At 32.7% G+C, this 20038-nt stretch overlaps 1 protein-coding gene across 4 annotated transcripts in view; it reads right to left on the bottom strand.

Moving 5' to 3' along the window:
- NEK10 (NIMA related kinase 10) overlaps positions 1-20038 on the bottom strand; it is a 106015-nt gene that overhangs the window by 67949 nt on the left and 18028 nt on the right. For all 4 annotated transcript variants that reach the window (XM_072033455.1, XM_027451089.3, XM_072033456.1 and 1 more), the window contains exons 15-23: positions 18473-18550; positions 16187-16251; positions 14669-14771; positions 14429-14557; positions 13702-13839; positions 12966-13011; positions 12124-12245; positions 11841-11943; positions 3399-3474 (exon numbers count right to left, since the gene is read on the bottom strand). In XM_072033455.1, the coding sequence (XP_071889556.1) occupies positions 3399-3474; positions 11841-11943; positions 12124-12245; positions 12966-13011; positions 13702-13839; positions 14429-14557; positions 14669-14771; positions 16187-16251; positions 18473-18550 (860 nt within the window). The remainder of the gene's footprint in view (positions 1-3398; positions 3475-11840; positions 11944-12123; positions 12246-12965; positions 13012-13701; positions 13840-14428; positions 14558-14668; positions 14772-16186; positions 16252-18472; positions 18551-20038) is intronic.

Genomic DNA, 20038 nt, shown 5'->3' with positions numbered 1-20038 from the left:
CTTTCCTTTTTTTCAGAAGGAACATTAATTCTTGTTTTTTCAGGAATATGCTGTTCTTGTTAGATGTGAATTCCCAATATTTTGATTATTTTATAGCCCTCTACCTCTATTTAAATCATTCAAAAATAAAAATAAACTAGTCCAAGCACTGAGTAAGTCTATATTCTCTGACTTTTGCTTCATTGCCTGTGTTGAAAAAATTCAGTCAGTTCATTCTATGTGAACAGGTTTCTATATCAAAAAATCTGTGTCATTCAGAGTACTAGCCATGTACCTTGAATGCAGAAACCCGTGCATTCAGTTGTTTTCAAAACCTTTTTAACATTCTTAAATGATTATGGCATTGGAAAGACTTTAGTGGTTTACCTGTCACTTTAAATATTACTCATGTATACATTTTAAATACAAAGACATCAGTATCCTATCCACGTTCTGTCTTCTGACTGCATACAGGCAAGAATCACTGCTTCCATGATTTCGCCTGTGGAATAGAACTGACAGCAAATGCCCCAAAAGATCACTTACTGAGAGGCTGCAATGTATCAGTGAAATGTTATCTTCATGACTACTTCTAAGTAAGTGGTCAAAGAGGTAGAAAAAGAACTGCCAAAATCCTAGCTCTGATGCACTCTTCCATGTGTGAAAACAGGGTATGAGAATAATAATAAACGTGGTATAAGCAAACATTTATATATATATATATATATATTTAAATCTACAACAGATTTCCAGAGCTACTCTCATATAATAATTACCTATGATTATAGAATATATATAATAATATACATAACATATTGTTATATATATATATATATATATATTATAAATTATAATATAATAATTACCTAAATATGAAGAGACCCAACAACATCAGCTAGATTTGGTACAGAATTGAACATGAGAAAAAGAAAATCAATGTTGACGGGACAGGAAAATAGACTCTGAGGACCTTTGGTATATGGTTGGTATGGTTTGGTATGGTATAACGTGACACTTCCTAATACTGCTCTAACTTGCAGACCCACAACATGTTTAAAAGAACACATTAACTTCCCATAGACAACTTTTCTGCACAGTTGTAAGTGAACAAAAGTCAATTTTTATTATCAATTTTATTATTTATTTATAGCTCATCTCTAGAAAAAGATGATATGGAATTAATTATACCAAAACCTTGCTAAACTAAACTATCCAAACTATCAGCAATGGCTTGTCCTATGCTTCAGGAGAATTTGGGGAAGCAATTAAGGCAGCATTGCAATTGTCTTTTACTCACTGAGCAGCAGCATATGCATTAGTCTTTAAAGTACGGACTTGAACATTCAACACATTACAAGAGCTAACTCTTGAAGCCATTTTAGATTTAGTGACTAAGGGATTAAGTGTCAATCACTACCATTCTGGCAGTAGGACATCACAAGCACAAGTTTCAAAAGCGACAATATGAATTATATTCACCCGGTGAAAGTCTGAGTTCTTGACCCACACTTGTGATTTGGAAGAACCACTGGTAGTTCACTGGAATTTTTAACAATTTATTACAAGCACATGGGCCAGGAATTCAGGTAGGTACATGGCCATCATATGTGGTCACCACAGCAGAAAAAAAGATTGAAGACGACTGGCATCAGAAAAGGCTCATAAACGTCTGAGAAAGATACTGGCAGTGCCACAGCCACAGTGGTGATATTAGGTGAAATTTAAAATGAAACCACTTCAATTTTATTTTTTTTATTATTTTTTTTTATTTTTATTTTTTTTTAGGATATAATGTTGTGTCAGGTTTTTCTCCTGATTGGCAGGTATTTTGTAAATGAAAACTTCTGACAAAAACAGAAATGCTATTAAAGACAGCATGTTAGCATGTTGTGCAACATTCTTGGCTTGTGTATCTCTCATTTGCTGTATTTTTTGTTTGGTTTGGTTTGGTTGTTTGTTTTTAAATTCCCCAGGCCAAATAAACTTCACTTTATTTACAGGAGCTGTAAAAAAAATGTAATGGGAATTCACAGTAATGCAATAAGAGCAACATAAAGTCCGTAGATGAAGAAAGCCAAATTCTGACTTTAGAAAGTTGAGCGCTGATCAGAAGCAACAGAGTTGCTCTGAAGAGAAGGAACAGCAAGGGGCTGTATATAAAAAAAGGTGTTACAAAGAAGCTGGGACAAGCCTGTGCAGGAACAAGGAATATTTGGTCTGCAGTTCTCCAGCTGAGATTATAAATACATTCTCCAGTTCTCCAGTTGCATTATAAATACATAATAAAACAAGAGAGGGCAGGCAAAGCTTAACCAATAATTTTGCACAGGAAGAGAGATCCAGAACTCTGATACTGATTTGCAATTCCTGAATTAATTTCTGATGTTAGAATTTCAATCAACAAAAATTCTGAACGTAAATGACAGGCCCAGAACACATCAACTGCTATTAGGTGAATTAGTATTCAGGCTTAGTGCTTTCCACTGTTTACATATTTACCTAGATTACATTTTCTTGCTTTTGTTTGCAATACAGTGACCTCAGTGATATGGCATGCTGTAATCATGCAACACAAAAATAAACTCCGTCCTGCCCACAATCAAATGCGTTTGAGACAATCTGACATGCAGATAAGTGCTGTAAATTACATATGCTATAGACATACTGAGGTGAACCTTTGGGACAGGAAATGTCATCTATTCCGTGTTCTTGAGAGAACAAAACACAAGGCAGTAGTAATCTAGGAAGTTAGGTAGCTATATTGGTAATGTAAATTTAACACAGTATGGTTGCTTACTTTTGCTTGCTCACAAACGGGATGACAAAGGAAACTACAGCTCATTCTGCATATTGATTGTATTGTCTGAGGTAATATTGTGTAGTCATTTCTGCATTTACTAAACGTAAATTACAAACAGTATGTGTTATGCTTTCCCAACTTTGAAATTTTGAAACTATGAATAATATTTTTTATTAAAACCAAATGCCTACTGATCCAAAACAACTACACTAGTAAAAACTTCAAGTACTTTTCAGAAGGTAAGTTGTGTACATGTACAATGTAACCGAACACCAACACCACAGTTACCTTAAGAGCCACTAAAATTAACTCGTATTGTTTACATACATCCTTTTATTCCTTGGAAATAAATTTCTTCATTCTTAAGAGTATGGGTAGATGAATAAGTTATTACAGAACTGCAGATATTTCATTTTTCCACCAACTTAGCCCACAGTACCAATACCAATATGCAAGAAAGGGCAACTGAAAAATAGGCTGGGAAGTAGCTAGGACAGAGTACCTTTGAGTGAGTAACTTGCACCTTGTACCTTACTCCATTGCAACTTGCCTATCTGCTCTAAAAAAACTACCGTGAAGATGGAAATCATTTCACTATGATGTATGCAGTAGTACTTACCAGGAGTACAGAATGGTTCCCACTACTGATGCGAGTTTGCTGTTTTCTTGCTTCTGTTTTGCAAGACCAAAATCAGCTTAAAGAGAAAAAAAAAAAAAAAAAAAAAAAGTTTCACACATCAATGACCACCCTCTCTGCATGATGATTGGTGTGACTGGTGCTGTTTAGTTCACAACAACTGAAAAGCTGAGGGATGGTGAAGGGGAGGTTGTTGGTTTGGATTTTTTTTCCTCATTTTATCTTTTACATTTAAAGTTACAGTATAGTACTGTCTTCCTACCTCCACATAAAACACATAAATTAATAACTTATGTTTAAATCAGGTCTACTAACTTTAGAAATATTATAAATAAATACATTTCCAATACTTTCAATACAAACTACAAGATCAATTACAGGTTTCTATTAGTATATTTGAATGACAAGTACATGACAATGGTAAGTACCATCTAATAATTTGTGATACAACACCCAAATTAATTGAAAAATAATGTAATGACAGTTGTAATTATTTGGTTTTCCTTCAAGTTATAATAATCAGATGGGAAGGACGGACTTTTAATTCAGAATTAAATTCAGAAATTTAATTTCAAAGTACAAGGGGTCTACTAATATGAAAAGTTCAGATTCAAAAAGATTGCATTAGTTAAGAAATAATGAAAAATCTTAGCATTAACATATGGGAAAAGCTATAGATTTAGATGATCATGCAGTTATGTTAATATAAGTATCTTCTGTCTAATTATCAGGTGTTCTTTTACAAATTTGTCACATAATCTTTACCATACTTTAACCTAAGTTTCATGAAAGCAGCTTAAGTTCATTTTTTTTTTTAATTCAATAATATATTGAATTTCAATACTATGCTGCTGTCTCAGTGCAACAATGCAGGTAAAATACGTTGCACTTTACTAAATCCAGGCACAGACAGCAAGGGAAAATCATTGCACTTGTCAAAGTTTTATAATTAATTCTTCATTGGAATTCTACTTTAGAATTGGTAAGATTTGCAAAGTAAATTATATTGTTTAAAATATTTTAAGGTTCCTGTTCTACATGGACCCAGAATACTCTTAAGATAAGTATGACAGAGGCCATTACATTCCCATTTCAATTGTTTTTACAGTGAGATTGTTAACAGTTCAGTTCAAAATATTACTACTCAGCAAAAAAGCTGCAGAGCAGATGAAACACAGGTAAGAAAAAATATTTTCTGTTTGCTCTTGCTCAGTGTAAGCTTCAAGGGTATGAAGAGAGGTAGGTTACTTATTTAAAAATGGCCTTTGACAAGAACGCCAAATCTAAGTACCCAGGCCACAGAGCCTTTTTCTTTGAACAAAATATTCAATGAAGGACTAGCTCTGTAGTGCTTGAAAAATATAAGTAGAAAGAATACTGAATTAACAGGATAAGTAAGAGTTCTCTCTTTAGCCCTCAAGCTTGATACAACTCAGGGATTTCACTCCAGAGAGTATTAACCCCAATAGAACCAGGGATTTTTGCAATGTTGATACTTCCCTGAATTAATTTGAGTGAATCATAATAACTTCCCTTCTTTGGAGTCCTTCAAGTAAATTCCATGAAAAAAAATATTAAGTATTTTGGGCCAATAAAACAAACAAACAAACAAACAAACAAAAAATAGTTTATAGTACAGGTGAAGGAAAACCAAAATGCTAGTGGATGACATCTTTCTATGAGGAAGTCATCTTGAAGTTTTAATACCACAAGTAGAAAGATCCATCTACCTGCTCAAAGAAGACAAGCTTCTATTTCTGCAAAATAATGGCTGTTTTATCTGCATATAATATTTTAGAAAAAATATAATTTTTCTGTTTTAAACAATACTTTAAATGTTTCAGGTTCATGTGAATTACATACATTATAATTTATATTACTAACCTAATACATGACAGTTTGTAAACTACAGGGAATGGTAGGTACACTAATCTAGCCATAACATTTTATAAAATATTCTTTTTTTTAAATAATAGCTTTTGGTGCTTTGTGTACTGGGCAACCTGAATTGATGTGATTTCTTTACAGCTAATTTCTCTAATGGTTGGAAGCTTGGCATTCTTCATTGGAAGTTTAGATTATTTTTAATTCTGTTCAAAGACAATAAAAAACTAACAAGCTTTCACCATTAGATGGATTTTTATAAATTAAGATTAAACATGTAATTTCACCAGCAATTCAATACCAATAGATTCATTTCTCTCTGAGGTATTATTGCATTTAACTAATGTTTATACTCTGATTTTTTCCTCTATTAACATGTGTATCAGGAGTCAAGAAAATTAAATGTGATTTTAATTTATAAAGAAAAACAAACATAGAAAATGGTCCAACAACCATGCAAGAGAGTCCTCAAATGGGAAGAAAAATTAACACAAAATGATGCAATCATAGTTTTTTAGATTCTGAAAAACCCTTCTTCACTTGCTGACATTGTGTTTAGTGTAGCAAAGTGATAATTAAGTCTTCGAAGTAAGACTGTTTCAGAAAACATTAACATGCTTGGGAAGAAGGTATGAAGGGAGATGGAACCATGAAAAAATTAGTAGGGTGACTTGACTAGTATCTTAACCTCTTACTGGGTGTCTCTTGAACTTTCACAATACCCAAACAAACTTTCTAAATATTAGCAAACTTTTTAAAGGAGCATATTAGGTACCTATATTTTTGTTGTCATTGACAGAATTAGTTGTTTTCATTTGCCATTTTATTTCCCAAGATTTCACCTATCCAACTGATCTTCAACTGTATAAACAAGCTGAATTTCTCCAGATGCTACTTCTTAACAACAGCGATCTCTATTTGCATGTTTGTTGCCTTAACTTATATTTGAACCATATTTGAAACTACAATGTTTTTTCCTAAAAACAAATATGTATTCAAAGATGAAAAGCAAAGGAAAAAAAAAAAAAAAAAAAGAGGATGAATGGACAATAAAATTACATATGAACTTCAGACCTATTCAGGTCAAATTTTCACTGTTCCCATTGAACAGATTCATCTTTTACCCTTAAAGGCTCAGGCTGAGACAGATTAGCTTTGCTACTCATCAGCTGGTTTGCAGCTGTAATCAAGAAAGCTTTTTTTCAACTCACTGAGTAGTATTAAGTATTTGATGTTTTCAAATGATGCAGCAATACCATTGCTAATAATTTTTCCTCTGTTTTGACATAAAATATAGAATAAGCATTTCTAGAAATTTAGAAAGACAAGTAAGTCTTTTCTACTGCTATACTGAAGCATTCTTTTATTACTAGTCATTGTAACAAGTTTTCCAAGCTCAATATCCTAAAATATATTTATTTTTTATCTCAATTTACTTTCTTCAAAAACCTGAGCAAGTGTCAGACTGCTGATATTAATAATGGAAAATCAGTATTTCTTAACTAAAATTCAGAAGTGATGATCATATATATGGGTATTCCAGTCCTATAAATTTTTAATTATCAAGACCAGTGCTTGATAACATGTATAGTACCATGAATTACAACAGGACTAGTCATACTGGTATATCTTACGCTTGATAGGAATCATTGGCATAAGTAGAACCAATTAATAGCCAAGTAAACCTGCTACACATTTAAGTTACTGTGTTACAGTGATTTGGAACATAAAGACAGAATTTTAATTTTATTTTCCATAAAAGCATATCCTAAAATCAAGATAATCTGCAATTTAATCAACAGTAGTACATAATTATTCTAGTCTTTCCCATCAATAGAATGGGAACAGAATTCATTTCTCGTCATTCCCAAATATATGTTTCTAAGTATTCTATTTTTTACCTTTCCATGTGGTAATACATGGAAATGAGACAATGTCTCATAAAGTCAGCCTACTATCTGTCAGTGTTGTGAAACCTGTAACTTCTGCACTAAGAACATTAGCATTGCTCCCCATCTAGAAATGAGATCTGTGGAGAGAGATGTGATTGTGCTATTAAGCCACCAATATCATCGAAAATGTTTGATTTACAGTGTGAACATAAATCAAACATAATCACATGTTTAATTTGAAAATTCCACTGAGCTTATTATGGAAGCTTTGAAAATGAAGTACTACAAGCATTTCCTTGAATCTTGATATGAAGGGTAGCAAATGAGCTATAAAATCTACAAAAAAAATTAGCTTTGTTCTAAGGGAATTCAAAAAGTAGTGACTGACACACAACATAAGCTAGTATCACTTCACCTCATGGCCACTGCTTTTCTGGGTATGGCACAGAATCACAAGGTCTTCTAAAAAGTGTAATAAACAACAGAATATTCTGAATTACAAAATTAACAGGTAGCTTTCTTCCAGCATCTGGCAACCATTTGAACTTTTCAAGTCTCAACTGCTTCACTGTTTTGACACATCCTGGTTGCCTGCTACAACTAGAAGTATGTCAAATGGATGATGTGGCTCAAAACTAGTAGTCTGCTGCTATACGACAATCCTAGGTTTAATACAATTCCATACAGATTTTTTCTGCTGCTGTTGTATTGTGTGTACTAAACAGAAAACAGAGCACACCACACAAAAGAGCATAGAGAATCCTTCACTAATCTTGATATTGGATCTGAAAGGTGTTAAAGTGATTCCACACAGTCCTTTTGGACCATCAAGATCCAAACTTTGCTGAAATCAGATGGCACTGAGGAAAAGTGTAGTCTTCTGTTTTGTCCTACAGACAAGAAACAAACAAAACTAGGAAGCTCTAGAGAGCAATACGCTGTGCTAGGAACAAAATACTGCTGCAGTAAAATATAGCTGCAATAAAAACAGATATTTTAAATTCAGAAAACTGTAACTTTTCAACATCTTATATGGAAAGCTAAGCAAATTAAATTGAGAGCCACAGTTAATATGGGTTCAGTCTCTAAAACCTTATGCAAAGCCTAAACAAAACAGCTTAACAGCTTTTGTTTAGGTTGTACCTGATATTCTACTATACATGTTTTGCATATTCATTTTTGTTTGTTTTTGTTTTTCTATCAGAAATTATAAATCAGACATTCAATCTGACTAGAGTTGTACAATTTTTCATACAATATCATTCTACCAGTTTAGAATGAGCTGTTTTATGAAATTACAGGTTAGAATAATTTAATATTTATATTTTTGTCATATTTGTAGATCAACCAATTATGATTAAATGCTATAACAACATATAAGGGATGATAGTTCTGGCCCCTCTTACTATCAAATATATGTCAGAGATGAAACGGAACAAATGAGTAGAATGGGCAATTGCAGAGACTGTGTAACAACAGCATTCTCTACCTTCAGAAACAGAAATCTTGTACCACCACTAATCTGGCTAGGATCAGATTGAAAATGAAAATCAGATGAAAATTAAAAGATTTAAAAGAGCCTGAAAAAAGATTGTGATAATGCAGATTTAATTGATGTGTAAAAGACGTCATCAGAAATGCAACGTTACTTAATCTTCAGATTAAAATGAAGCACTTCACTGGGCTTTCTTTTCACAACTTTCATTTGTATTTTCCAAAAGCTTAAAAATAAAAATGAGAAAATAAAAATAAATAAACCTGGATAAGGATAGTGTCTGATCAATCACATTCAAAATTTAAGAGAAAGAAAATATAGTGTAGTTATACAAATTAAAAAATTATTCCTACAATTAGCCTCAGACACTCTTTTTGCAGTAAAATCTACTGCACAGATATTCAAAGATCATATCTCAAAAAGGTTCCTCATAGCTTAATCTTACATTGCACCAGACCAGTTGCAGAGTTCTCTGCTTGCATGAGTTCTAGTGTTCAACTACCTTTCAACATAGGTCCCTGCCTACCAAGTTCTGCCCTCTTATATTTCTTTTTTTCCACAATTTCTTTGTGCTTTTAAGACATTCAAGCATAATTCTTTGGCAGTTGTTTGTTTTTGTTTGTTTGTTTGTTTGTTTTATGTGTGTGTGTAACAGCAAGATAAGAATGTCTACCACACTATGCACTACTTCTCTTTTCAAGCAACATAAACTCAGTATCTGTGTAAGAGGCCTTCATAGGATTTAGAACGAGTGGCTCAGTTCTCACATACAGGGCGGAGGGGGGAGGAGAAATTTATCTGTATGTCCCTGAACTTTTTAAAGCAGTTTATAGCTGGGACTGCTGCATAGCCATGCACAGTATGGAATGAAAATCTCTGTCTATAGAAGCACTTTGTGCTATTTTATTGCTTGCTTACTTTTTTTTTTCCTGTTTTTTAACACATTTGGTTGTTTTTTTTTAAATCAAAATCCTCTGTGAATGTCTAAAACTAAGGCAAAGCTACTGTTCCATTAAAAAAAAAAAAAAAAAAAAAAAAAAACATATTTGAAAAATTTTAGTTGCAGAGGGATAAGATGCCTTTGTTATATTGTCAGCTTTGAGGGTTTCACAGCAAAAGATTAACAAGTGTTACTATTTCCAGAAGGACTGACTGAGGAAGAGGAAAAAAATGTGCATCACTGTAAGATACAGAAGCTTCTTTTATGAAGCAAAATCATTTGGAGCATCAGAGGCTATATCTTAAATACATAGTCATGCAACACTGGTTCACAGGTATTTCTCTAGTAAGATTAATTAAAGTTTTAAATGGTTTTAGGACTTGAAATACTACAAAAAGTGAAACTCTGTCTCTATATGATGACTGTGCAGGACTACAATTCTGAGCAAAATATTCAGGCTCAGAGATATAAAAATAAGAGAAGACTCTCTTATTTTTAAAAACTGACATTAACTCTGCAAAGACAGATTTAAGATTTCTCAATATATGAGCATATGCTTTCATCTTTTTCTCACATTTTTTACTTTCATCTAAAACCACTAGAAATTGTTAAATAGATTATATAAAAAAAAAAAAGTCCCAAAATACTGTGAGACATAATTATCAAGCCTATAAATGGTCCACTCTTTGTCATGCATGGACTTTGTGTTAGGTACAACACAGCATGCACCAATACAGTGCATATTTATTATCACTGGAAACAAAGGAAATCCATCTTTCTTTTATTATGTCTGTAAAGCAAGAAGTCTCTGTAAAATTCAGAAATAATAGATAAAAGAATTTCATCTACCTCTGAAAATTCAATATACACTGGTAACTAAAGTACTAAATAAAGTGTTTGTTTAAATATTGCAATCGTTTTGAACCAATCACTATAGAAATGGCCAAAGCAAGTTTAATGTTTTTTTTTTTATGTTTGTTTGTTTGTTTTTCCGTTTTCCTCAACACCTGTAAATTTTGACAGAATTATTATGCATTTCAAAGGTAATTTTTGGCATATTTAAAAATGTAATTATTCTTTTATATAGGTCTAGATTGGACCAGAACAGAGACAAAGGTGTTGAATCAAGACAAGAGTGCCCCTCAGTGGCAGCATGTTGGTATGAAATACAACTATGATATTTTACTTTAAAATAACATTCTGATTATTTATTTTCATCATTTAGGGACAAATGTTCCGTTAAACCTACTCCTTTCACAATTGTGTTACTATTAAGAATCAGAAGGTTTTAACACATACAGTTTAATCATGAATTAATTTAAATAGGCATGTTGTCAGGTATAAATATTATAGAAAGGCAGATGCTAAATAAATTTGCCTATTGTAGCTGAGTTTTCTGTGGTAGGGTGTGTGCATATGTCTACAGTTTCCCTTTATTTTTAAATAAGAGAGATTTTTTTTTTGTATCACAACTTCTCATAACACTAATTTTTATTTGGTTCTGTGTCATAAGCAGTAAGATAGCATGCAGCAGCTCTTTGAGGATATTAAAAATTACAGTATCTGCATTGCTGTTAAGCATTGCTGTATATTCCAAGTTATATTAATTAATTCAAAGGGTAAAAATTTACCATACTTCAAAGCACTATTCACATATCTACAGTTTTCAAACCCTATCCTGAAACCTCCCTGGGCTCCTTCTTTCACACTGTAGAGATTAAAGAAACACATAAAGAATATTTACTACTACAGGCTCAGAGATATACCACCTCACTGCAGCTGATCACAGAACAGTTGACAGGTACTAAACAGTTGCATGGTGGAACTCGAATAGAAAAAATGTTCATTTTACTTTGCATGTTCATTAGCACTGGCTATATAATCTGTTTCTCTCAATATTCTTTCTGATTTTAATAAAAGGCCTTGAAGCATAACTACAGTTTAATTTTTTTAGGGTTAAATCATCTCCTCTGTCATATTTGACATAACAGCTGCAAAAAACATAGTCATGGCTGATGATACCTGGCAGCAATGATCACAAAATCTGCAGTAGCAATTATTTTACACAACAGTATAATAAATACAATAATTTACTAGCTTCCAAGTATGGTGGCCAACGCCTCAGTATCTGAAACCTTCTGTGAGTTTCAGTAAAGAAATTCTACTCGCTTTCATCATGGGAAATTCTCTTCAAGTAAAGGAGTTTTACTTACTAACTGTAACTTTGTCTTTATCCCCCAGCATGACATTGTTTGGAGTGAGATCTCGATGAACAATCCTTTTCTCTTTATGCAGATAACGAAGAGCTAGGCAAAGCTTAAAAACAAACAGAAAGTGCCTTACAAAGATTCTTAACAACAATCTAAGTAAAGACACATAAAATTATGCTCATATCTGGTATTAGTGCTTGATATAATAAGGATTACTTTGATTGTTATTAGTCTAACAAACATAAATGGTGGTAAAGTATTGATGAAAAAAAATGTACAGCCTTACTTGGATAAATATATGCCATATTCTTTCTTCTGTAAACCGTTGTTGCTTTTCCTTCAAAGAGTTAAAATGTTCTCCCAATGGCACCCCATCTATGAGCTCCATGACTATGTACAACTTGTCATCTACAAAAAATAAAATTCAGTAACAATAAATACATGTACAGAGAAGGCATTTGAAAATTGAGTATTTGAGGTTAAAATACATTTTTAAGCAGTTGTGGTTTGCTGTGTGGTTTTGTTTGTTGTTTTTTTTTGGGGGGGGGGAGGGAGTTGTTTGTTTGGTTTTGTTTTTTACAGACAAATACATTTTATTATTTCTACTCCTTGTTTTACAATTTTTCCTCTATATTCATTTATACTACAGCAACTATAAGGAATTCACTGCCTGCTAATCACTCAGTAGGAAGTAGGTAGCTAACTCTTAAAAAAAAAAAAAATATATATATATATATATATAAAACAATATATATATATATTTAAAAAAAAAAAAAAAGGCAATATGGCTAAGCAGTTTGTATCACTCATTCTACTGTATCTTTTATCCCTACTTAATATTCCATCTGCAAATTTGGGCTCCTTAGCTCTTTATAGAATGAAAATGATACTTTCTACATGTTTAGACTACATGTAGTTTTACTGATAGATAAACACATTTTAAATAATATTTCTCATATTTTTTTCAATCTTAAAGTAATATAAGCCTGTCTGAACCACAGCCGTTCTTGAAGAAAATGTTACCATTTACTTTTCAAATTTGACACACTCCAAGTTGTAAGTACTTCTATTATATATTTCTATTTCTTCATTATGTATAATACTGTAATTCTCTACTTTTACACTTACTTTCCAAGAAGGTTCTGTAATAGCGAACCACATTTGGATGATAAAGCTACAATGAGGGGAAAAAAAAAAAGATCTTTAGAATACTTGGACTGATGGCACAATATTTATGTTTACACAATGGAAGGAAGAATTCCACAAGGATTCCACAAACTTGCTTATGAACTCCACTGCAATGCTATCCCCAACACTTTGTTGCAAAGAAAACATCAAAGTGTTGCAGATTACCAGAGAAAACAGATTTAAAGAAAATAAGAAGGAAAAAAAAAAAAAAGCATGATTCAATGATTCATACCCCTCTCTCCTGTTAATAACTGGAACTGAATAAATGAAGTTTGAAGACAGACAATTACACCTACATCAAAGTATTGACTTTCATAGTTTAAGAACACTAATGATTGGTCTGTTCTGTTATATTATTATTAATTTACAATTACAAAAACAACCATCTTCTCAACATATTTTAAATCCAAGAATTCATTTACAGAATTCCTGAGAAAAGTTCATATGCTACCAACAAGAAAAAAGTAAGAATCTTCAATAACAAGTGTTTGCACTGCTGCTAACACTGCAGCAAGAGCTTTTGCAGTTTTGACAACATCCAGCTGAAAGGGACAAATACTGTACTGATCAGATAGAAGCAGTAACAGCAGGTGGAAGCCCTGCTACAAGAGAACTCACAATTATTAATTCTAACAGCAGAATGCCCATACATGAAACTGGAGTCCATGAGGCCTACCTGCTCTTTGATGATAGTTAATTCAGAAACAATGTTCTTTACACTGCTGTCTCTGGCTTTTTTGTCTTTTCCAAATGCTGGATTGTGTAAATTGACTTCTTTCATTGCCAGAAGATTTTGACCATTACGTTTTCTAACCTATAAAAAAGTTAAAATCCCTGTAAAATTAGTATAGGATGGGAACAGAAAGGACATTATTATGGCTACCATATTAGTTAACTGAGTCCAAATACACCTTACAAAAGTTAGTCATAGCTTTTTTTCTGTGTATGATATGATATGTATACATATTGATGCAATTAGCCAAAATAACTGCCTCACAATGAAGGTTACCATTAAACTGGTGAACTTGGCATTGTGTTTGAAGGAACATTAACAGCGCACAATGTTCCTTTCCAAATAAAATATACTTGAACTTCTGTGGCTTTACACAGATTTTTTAGCAATATACAGATATGCTGTTTGTGGGAAGGAATTAATAAAAAATAAAACTATTCAACCAAAGAAATATACTAGTCATTCTTACAAGAGGTGACAAAACAAAAGCACAGTAAATGCTAAAAGGAGAAATGTACATTTGTTAGCAAAAAGCCCAGATAATGATACCTTCTGGTAGCTTCATTCCCTTAATGAAATCCAAAGGAAGTTAGTGCCTAAAACTGGTATTAAACCTTCTTTGTTATGGTTCCTCTCAAGCCTGTAAACTAATATCAGAAAAGAAGTTTACCTTATATACACTTCCAAAAGCTCCACTGCCAAGGTGCTCTAAAATTGCATAATTGCCTATCTGTCTTGCAGGCGCTTTATTCTGATTGATGCTCTCGATGCTTTCAGCAATTTGCTTCAATTCATCCTCCTGATTATAAATTAAGTGATAAATAAGTAAATACAAAATATTTCATGCCTTTCTTGTGCTAAGAATGTGCAAAGAATACAGCTTCTTAAAACTATGAATCTTTATACTTACCTTTAATAAATTCAGCTTTGATACCAGCTCTTCATAAGCACTAATATCACGCACATAATGTCCAATATCAATGAAGATTTCAAACAAGTCAGTCGGAAAAAGTCTGCAAAGGTTTAACATTTTGATATATTGAGAAAGTATTCACAATAGATTGTGATCTACAGAAATTCAGTGTTTATTATTAATTCTTACTTTAGAACTTTCTAAATAATACACTTATTCTTGACTAACGTATTCTTCTAACTCATTGCATATATAGGCACCAAAAGACTTTTCAAAAGTTAGACTTGAGTCTCCATGTGTCAGGTATTAACATTAATGCCAGTTCTCCAAAGTGTAAGCCTCTTTAAAGTCAATGTACTTCCTGAATTTCCAGTCTTTTTCATACTTTTTCTTATAGTATATTACATTATACTTGTAGTCACCTTATCTGAGTTTCTTCTTGTAATGCATTAAGTGGTAGGATTAACATTTGTCTGCATTTAAAGAATCACAAAACCCATCTCAAAATTTTTATCCCAGGAAGTCTAGCCTAAAAGATGGAAGGGACTGAGAACAGCAGAAAGGCCACATTGAAGCTAACAGATACAATATGATATTTGATTAGTGACATGCTTAACTGGAGGTCAGTTTCTTTTTAAAGTTCTGACAAAAATGAAAATATGGAAAACTGAGATGTTAAAAAAAAAAAAAAAAAAAAAAAAGACAGCAAAGCAGGCCAGATTTATCACTTTCAATGTTTGACACCAGCCAGCAATATTCATTAGAAACTGGGGCCCTTCTCCAGTACAAAATCCACCTTTTTAAAAGTAAAAATGAGATAAAATTTAGATTTAGAATTTTAGGAATTCATGATACAGAATAAAGTCATATAGAAATACTACTATCAGGCAGGCCTTATAGGCAATATGATTACTATCCTAATAAATTAAACTATCCCACAAATTAAACTGTTAAGTTTTACACAGCCTTTGTAGTCTACCTGAAGAAACTGTCACCACCAGTAAAAATGGGTAATTGATGAAAGGCCTTTTCCCCTTACTGGCCCAAACCTTTTTGTAATGCTCCTAAGTAAGCTGGCTTGATGCAAAATTATTCACAAGTGAAGGAACAGATGACTGAGCAGAGGAAAAAATCAGTTTTCCCAGTTACTTGCTACTACTCAGGGCTGTAACTTGCATTTGATAATCTTCAGATATAAGCACAGTTTATCTCCAACAGTATAAAATCTGTCTAGAATAAATTTTAAACAATCATTCATGGAGGAGGAGGAAGCTCTTACTGAGCTAGGTTCTCTGGCAAGCATAACAAAAGTCTCTGCTGAACATCTAGACCTTGTAGGCTGGCACTGATGCAATGCAGGAACGTCTATCTGTGGCTGCAGACTGGACAAAAATTGTCTGTTACTTATTATTTATGCTGAAAATAAAAACACTTAAAAACAACATCTTTCTGATTGGAATGACAACTTCTGAAAGCTATCCTAATGGAGTTGCAGAAAACATTTTGTTAACATACCTTTTAAAGATATGTCGATTTCTTTCCATACTGAAGAGAAATCTCAAGGCTCTGAAAGCATAACACTACAGTAGGAAAAATACTAAAATTAATGACAAATCTAAACACAAATGGAAAAAACAATGGTAAACATCAAGGTTGCCCAACATGTCAGTAAGCTCTGTACTTATATGACTAGGTAGATTACATTATTAACCTGATAATGAAGGGAGTAAAAATGTATTTTTAGGCACTTCCTGTACTAGGTAGGACTATATAAGAAAAAGGGAGGAAGGGAAGGAAAGAGGGAGGGAGGAAAAGTAGATAACTATAGCTATAGTACACACTGAAAAGCATGTAAGTCATCATCTTTTCATCTGCAGATAGTTCAAGACTTGAGAGTTGCTTTCTTCTCCAATGGTAAACAAATTAAAATAACTAACTAACTAAATAAATGTCATCAGTGTTTTTGAAATGATATAGTAGAATCAGCATTTGACATTTTTTTCTGAAAAATGCAGTATAGAACACCAGAAGTTCTAACATGGGACAAAAAAAAAAAAAAAAAAAAAAAAAAAGAGAGAGATAGAGAATGTTTTTTTATTTTTTTTTCTATAAAGTACATTTACATTACAGAAATCTTTACATACTGCAGTTTCTACATAATCTCTACTCAACAAAGTTTATTTGTAAAACACCCACTGATAGGTAGTTAATATGGCTGACCAAACAAAGATGGCTATGAAGTAAACCAAAGGGAAATAAGGTATTGATATCTGAAACAGTGCAAATAAGTAAATCCTTCTAACAATTTAGAATTACTCTATTGTATCAGTGACTAAAATGCTACTACAGTTCATCGTGTTAATCCCTGTTTTGATGATGGTAACTGTGTCTTAGTGATAACTGCAGAACTAATCTGTATGTTAAGAACACATTTTCCAATATTTTGAAAATGCATTAAATTAAGAAAATAATGGCCAAATATTACTTGAAAGGAAATTTTGCAGAAAATAAACAGATTGTTAATGCTGCTAAGAAGCTGTCTCTTTTACAGGACAATGTTTCTTTTCAGTCCAAAATAAACTCCCTATCACACGAGAAGGATTGTGGGTTGCTATGTCTAATATACCACTAAGAATCATACTCAGAACTTAGCTGCACAAAATAACCCAGACCAGCTGAGCCGTAAATGTTACCTTGAAAGGTTTTTATTTTAGAGACTTAGATTTTATTTTAGAAAGCCCACCAGTGAAGGGATACCATGAAACTACATTAATAGTAAGTGTGCATTTAAAATGGCAGTAGTATTTGTCTTTCTTCCATTAGTATTCTGAGATTAAATATTAATATTTGTGATATGCCTCAGCTAAGGCATGCTGATTTTTATACTTGGTACTTATGCAGAATCAATGATTGATCCTACAGCAACAACTGACGTGATGGAATGAAATCACTAAGGTAACAAGTAGAAATAAGCTGAAAATGTAATCATTGAAAGCACAGAAAATGGAGAAAAATGCCTATGAAATTCATAAAGGGTATTCCAATAGCTACAACTGTAATGCATAGCAGTAGCAATGATAAAGGCCTTACAGATAGCAATTCAGCTGTGGTAAGGATCTCATACTTGTCCACAGAAGAGAAGCACCAGTTGTGTCACAAACATCCCTGAACCACAGACCACTACTTTATTAAAGCTTAGAAAGACACCCATTTCACAAAGGCTGGAAAAGAGCCATGAGATAATTAATAACTGCTGATAAATTTCAGCCTAATTTATTTTATTTATATTTATAAACATTTATAAATAATGATATAAAATATAATTATTAAAATAATTAATTTTATTTAACACCCACCATAAGATGCTCCAGAAATAAACAGATATTAGTACGACATCAAGCTTTCATCAAGTTTCAGTGAGAGCAATGAATAAAAAAAGATCTGATGTTGGGCAGCCTGAAGTAGTCCTATCACTGGAAAAATACTCATTTTCCTTTACACTACATGAGGTGCAAGAAACAAGGTAGATCAGAACAGAGCACCTTAAATTGAATCAGCAGTTCAGCTTTTACTTCTTGGGCCATTTGTTACTCCTCTTTTTGTTTGTTTGGTTGTTTATTATTATTATTATTATTATTATTATTATTATTATTATTATTATTATTATTATTTGTTTGTTTTGTTTGATTTTTTTTTTCCTTCCTCAAGTAAGATATTTACTTTAAAATAAATTTTAAAACCATGAAAATTCTCAAGAACTGCTTTGGACTTTCAATATGCAATTATAATAAAGGCAGTTACCTGCAATAAATTAGTTTTTTCAGCATTCCTTTCTTTGTTTGGTAAAATAAGCTTTGCTATTGTATATATTCCATTTGCCTGGAACAGAGAAAGGTCAACATTAATCGCATTCCTTTGCACAGAAACCACAAATAAAAACATTGCTACTTCAGATAAATCAGAATCTAATACAAATTTCCAAGTTCTCAACCTCCTGAATTATAAACTGAAATAACTTAAATGTACATAATGAAATCATCTTTACATTCAAACAGATACTACAAGGTGAGCTTGCAATAAATATCATAAACTAGAGAGACACCAGAAGTGGTAGCCTGAGTCTGTGCCTTTGGTGGGATTTTGTGAAACCCATACTGTGTTTCAGTTTCCACTTCCCTGTAACCATGTTTGTGTCCTCCACCAACATATAATGTCCATCACATTGGTTTGAGAGATGGGCACTAGTGGATTTAGTTGCAGTACAGCTCCCAGTTACCTTATAAGCTCCCTACCGGGGACTACTCTTCTCTCTAGCAGACTTGAAGGGAATTTGTGTCAGCTCTGCAGATGCTCTGCTGCAGTTCCTGACACATTTTCTTCAACTGTTCATGAAGGCTGGATTTAACCTAAAATTTTAGCCAGTGGAATAAAGACATTGAGTCATAAGCACGTTCTGGCCTGCAGGCTGCTACCAAGGCTTCCAAGTTCAGACAAAGACAAAGGATGGACAGAAAGAGGGCAGCTACAGCAGAAGCAAACGGTTCTGAACAGCCTGAACCAGATATCCTTTGCTACTGATATAAACCTTTAGAGGGTATTTAGCTTTACTTTCTATACAAGTTTCAGCACATAACTAAAATTGCTGCAACTCTTCTCCCTCTATCTATTTTTAAATTAAGTTTCTTCGTCTTGTTCACCATACAACCCTAAATTACAATAGCACAGAGAAAGAAGTAGGATTGAAAATGAAAGAGACTGCTGTAGTGTAGAAATCTGTTAAAATGAACACACTTGAAGCTTTGTCCTGATTTGAAAGGGGAACATTGGCTGATATTTTGACAGAGGGAGACATCATTGCCTTTAAACAGAATGAGTGGGGGAAGAAGCTAAACTTGAAACACCTTATTTCCAGCCTGTACATTGTCCCATCAATTTTCAGCAATTTTAACTGACACCACAGTTATCATGCACTACTGGAGCAACACTGAAAAAAACTACTCTATTTAAAATCAACCTTTTGTTTCCTAAGTCCCCCAGGTGTTGCACTGTTTTCAAAATATATCTAACTTAATACGTGATGTTTTACTTTGATGAAATCAGACTCAGCATTAAACATATGAAGTTACATTGTTCAGGTATAAAGACAAATTTTGTTTACCTTGAATTTCAGTGCTTAAGATACATAGAAAAAAAAATAGACTTCCATTCTTTTCTGCCTGAACAACAGTTTTTGAAATGTATACAAATGTCTTTACCTAAATACCTTCTTTATGATAATTAAGATAACTCTGTTTTCTCAATTCCTTTTAAGAATAAATTCGGCTGGGTTTTAAAATAAAATGAGAGCTTTGATCACTGGCAACATAT

Source organism: Anas platyrhynchos, chromosome 2, assembly GCF_047663525.1.
Source record: "Anas platyrhynchos isolate ZD024472 breed Pekin duck chromosome 2, IASCAAS_PekinDuck_T2T, whole genome shotgun sequence".
NCBI classification, from domain to species: domain Eukaryota; kingdom Metazoa; phylum Chordata; class Aves; order Anseriformes; family Anatidae; genus Anas; species Anas platyrhynchos.
This window is presented reverse-complemented; position numbering and strand designations above follow the sequence as displayed.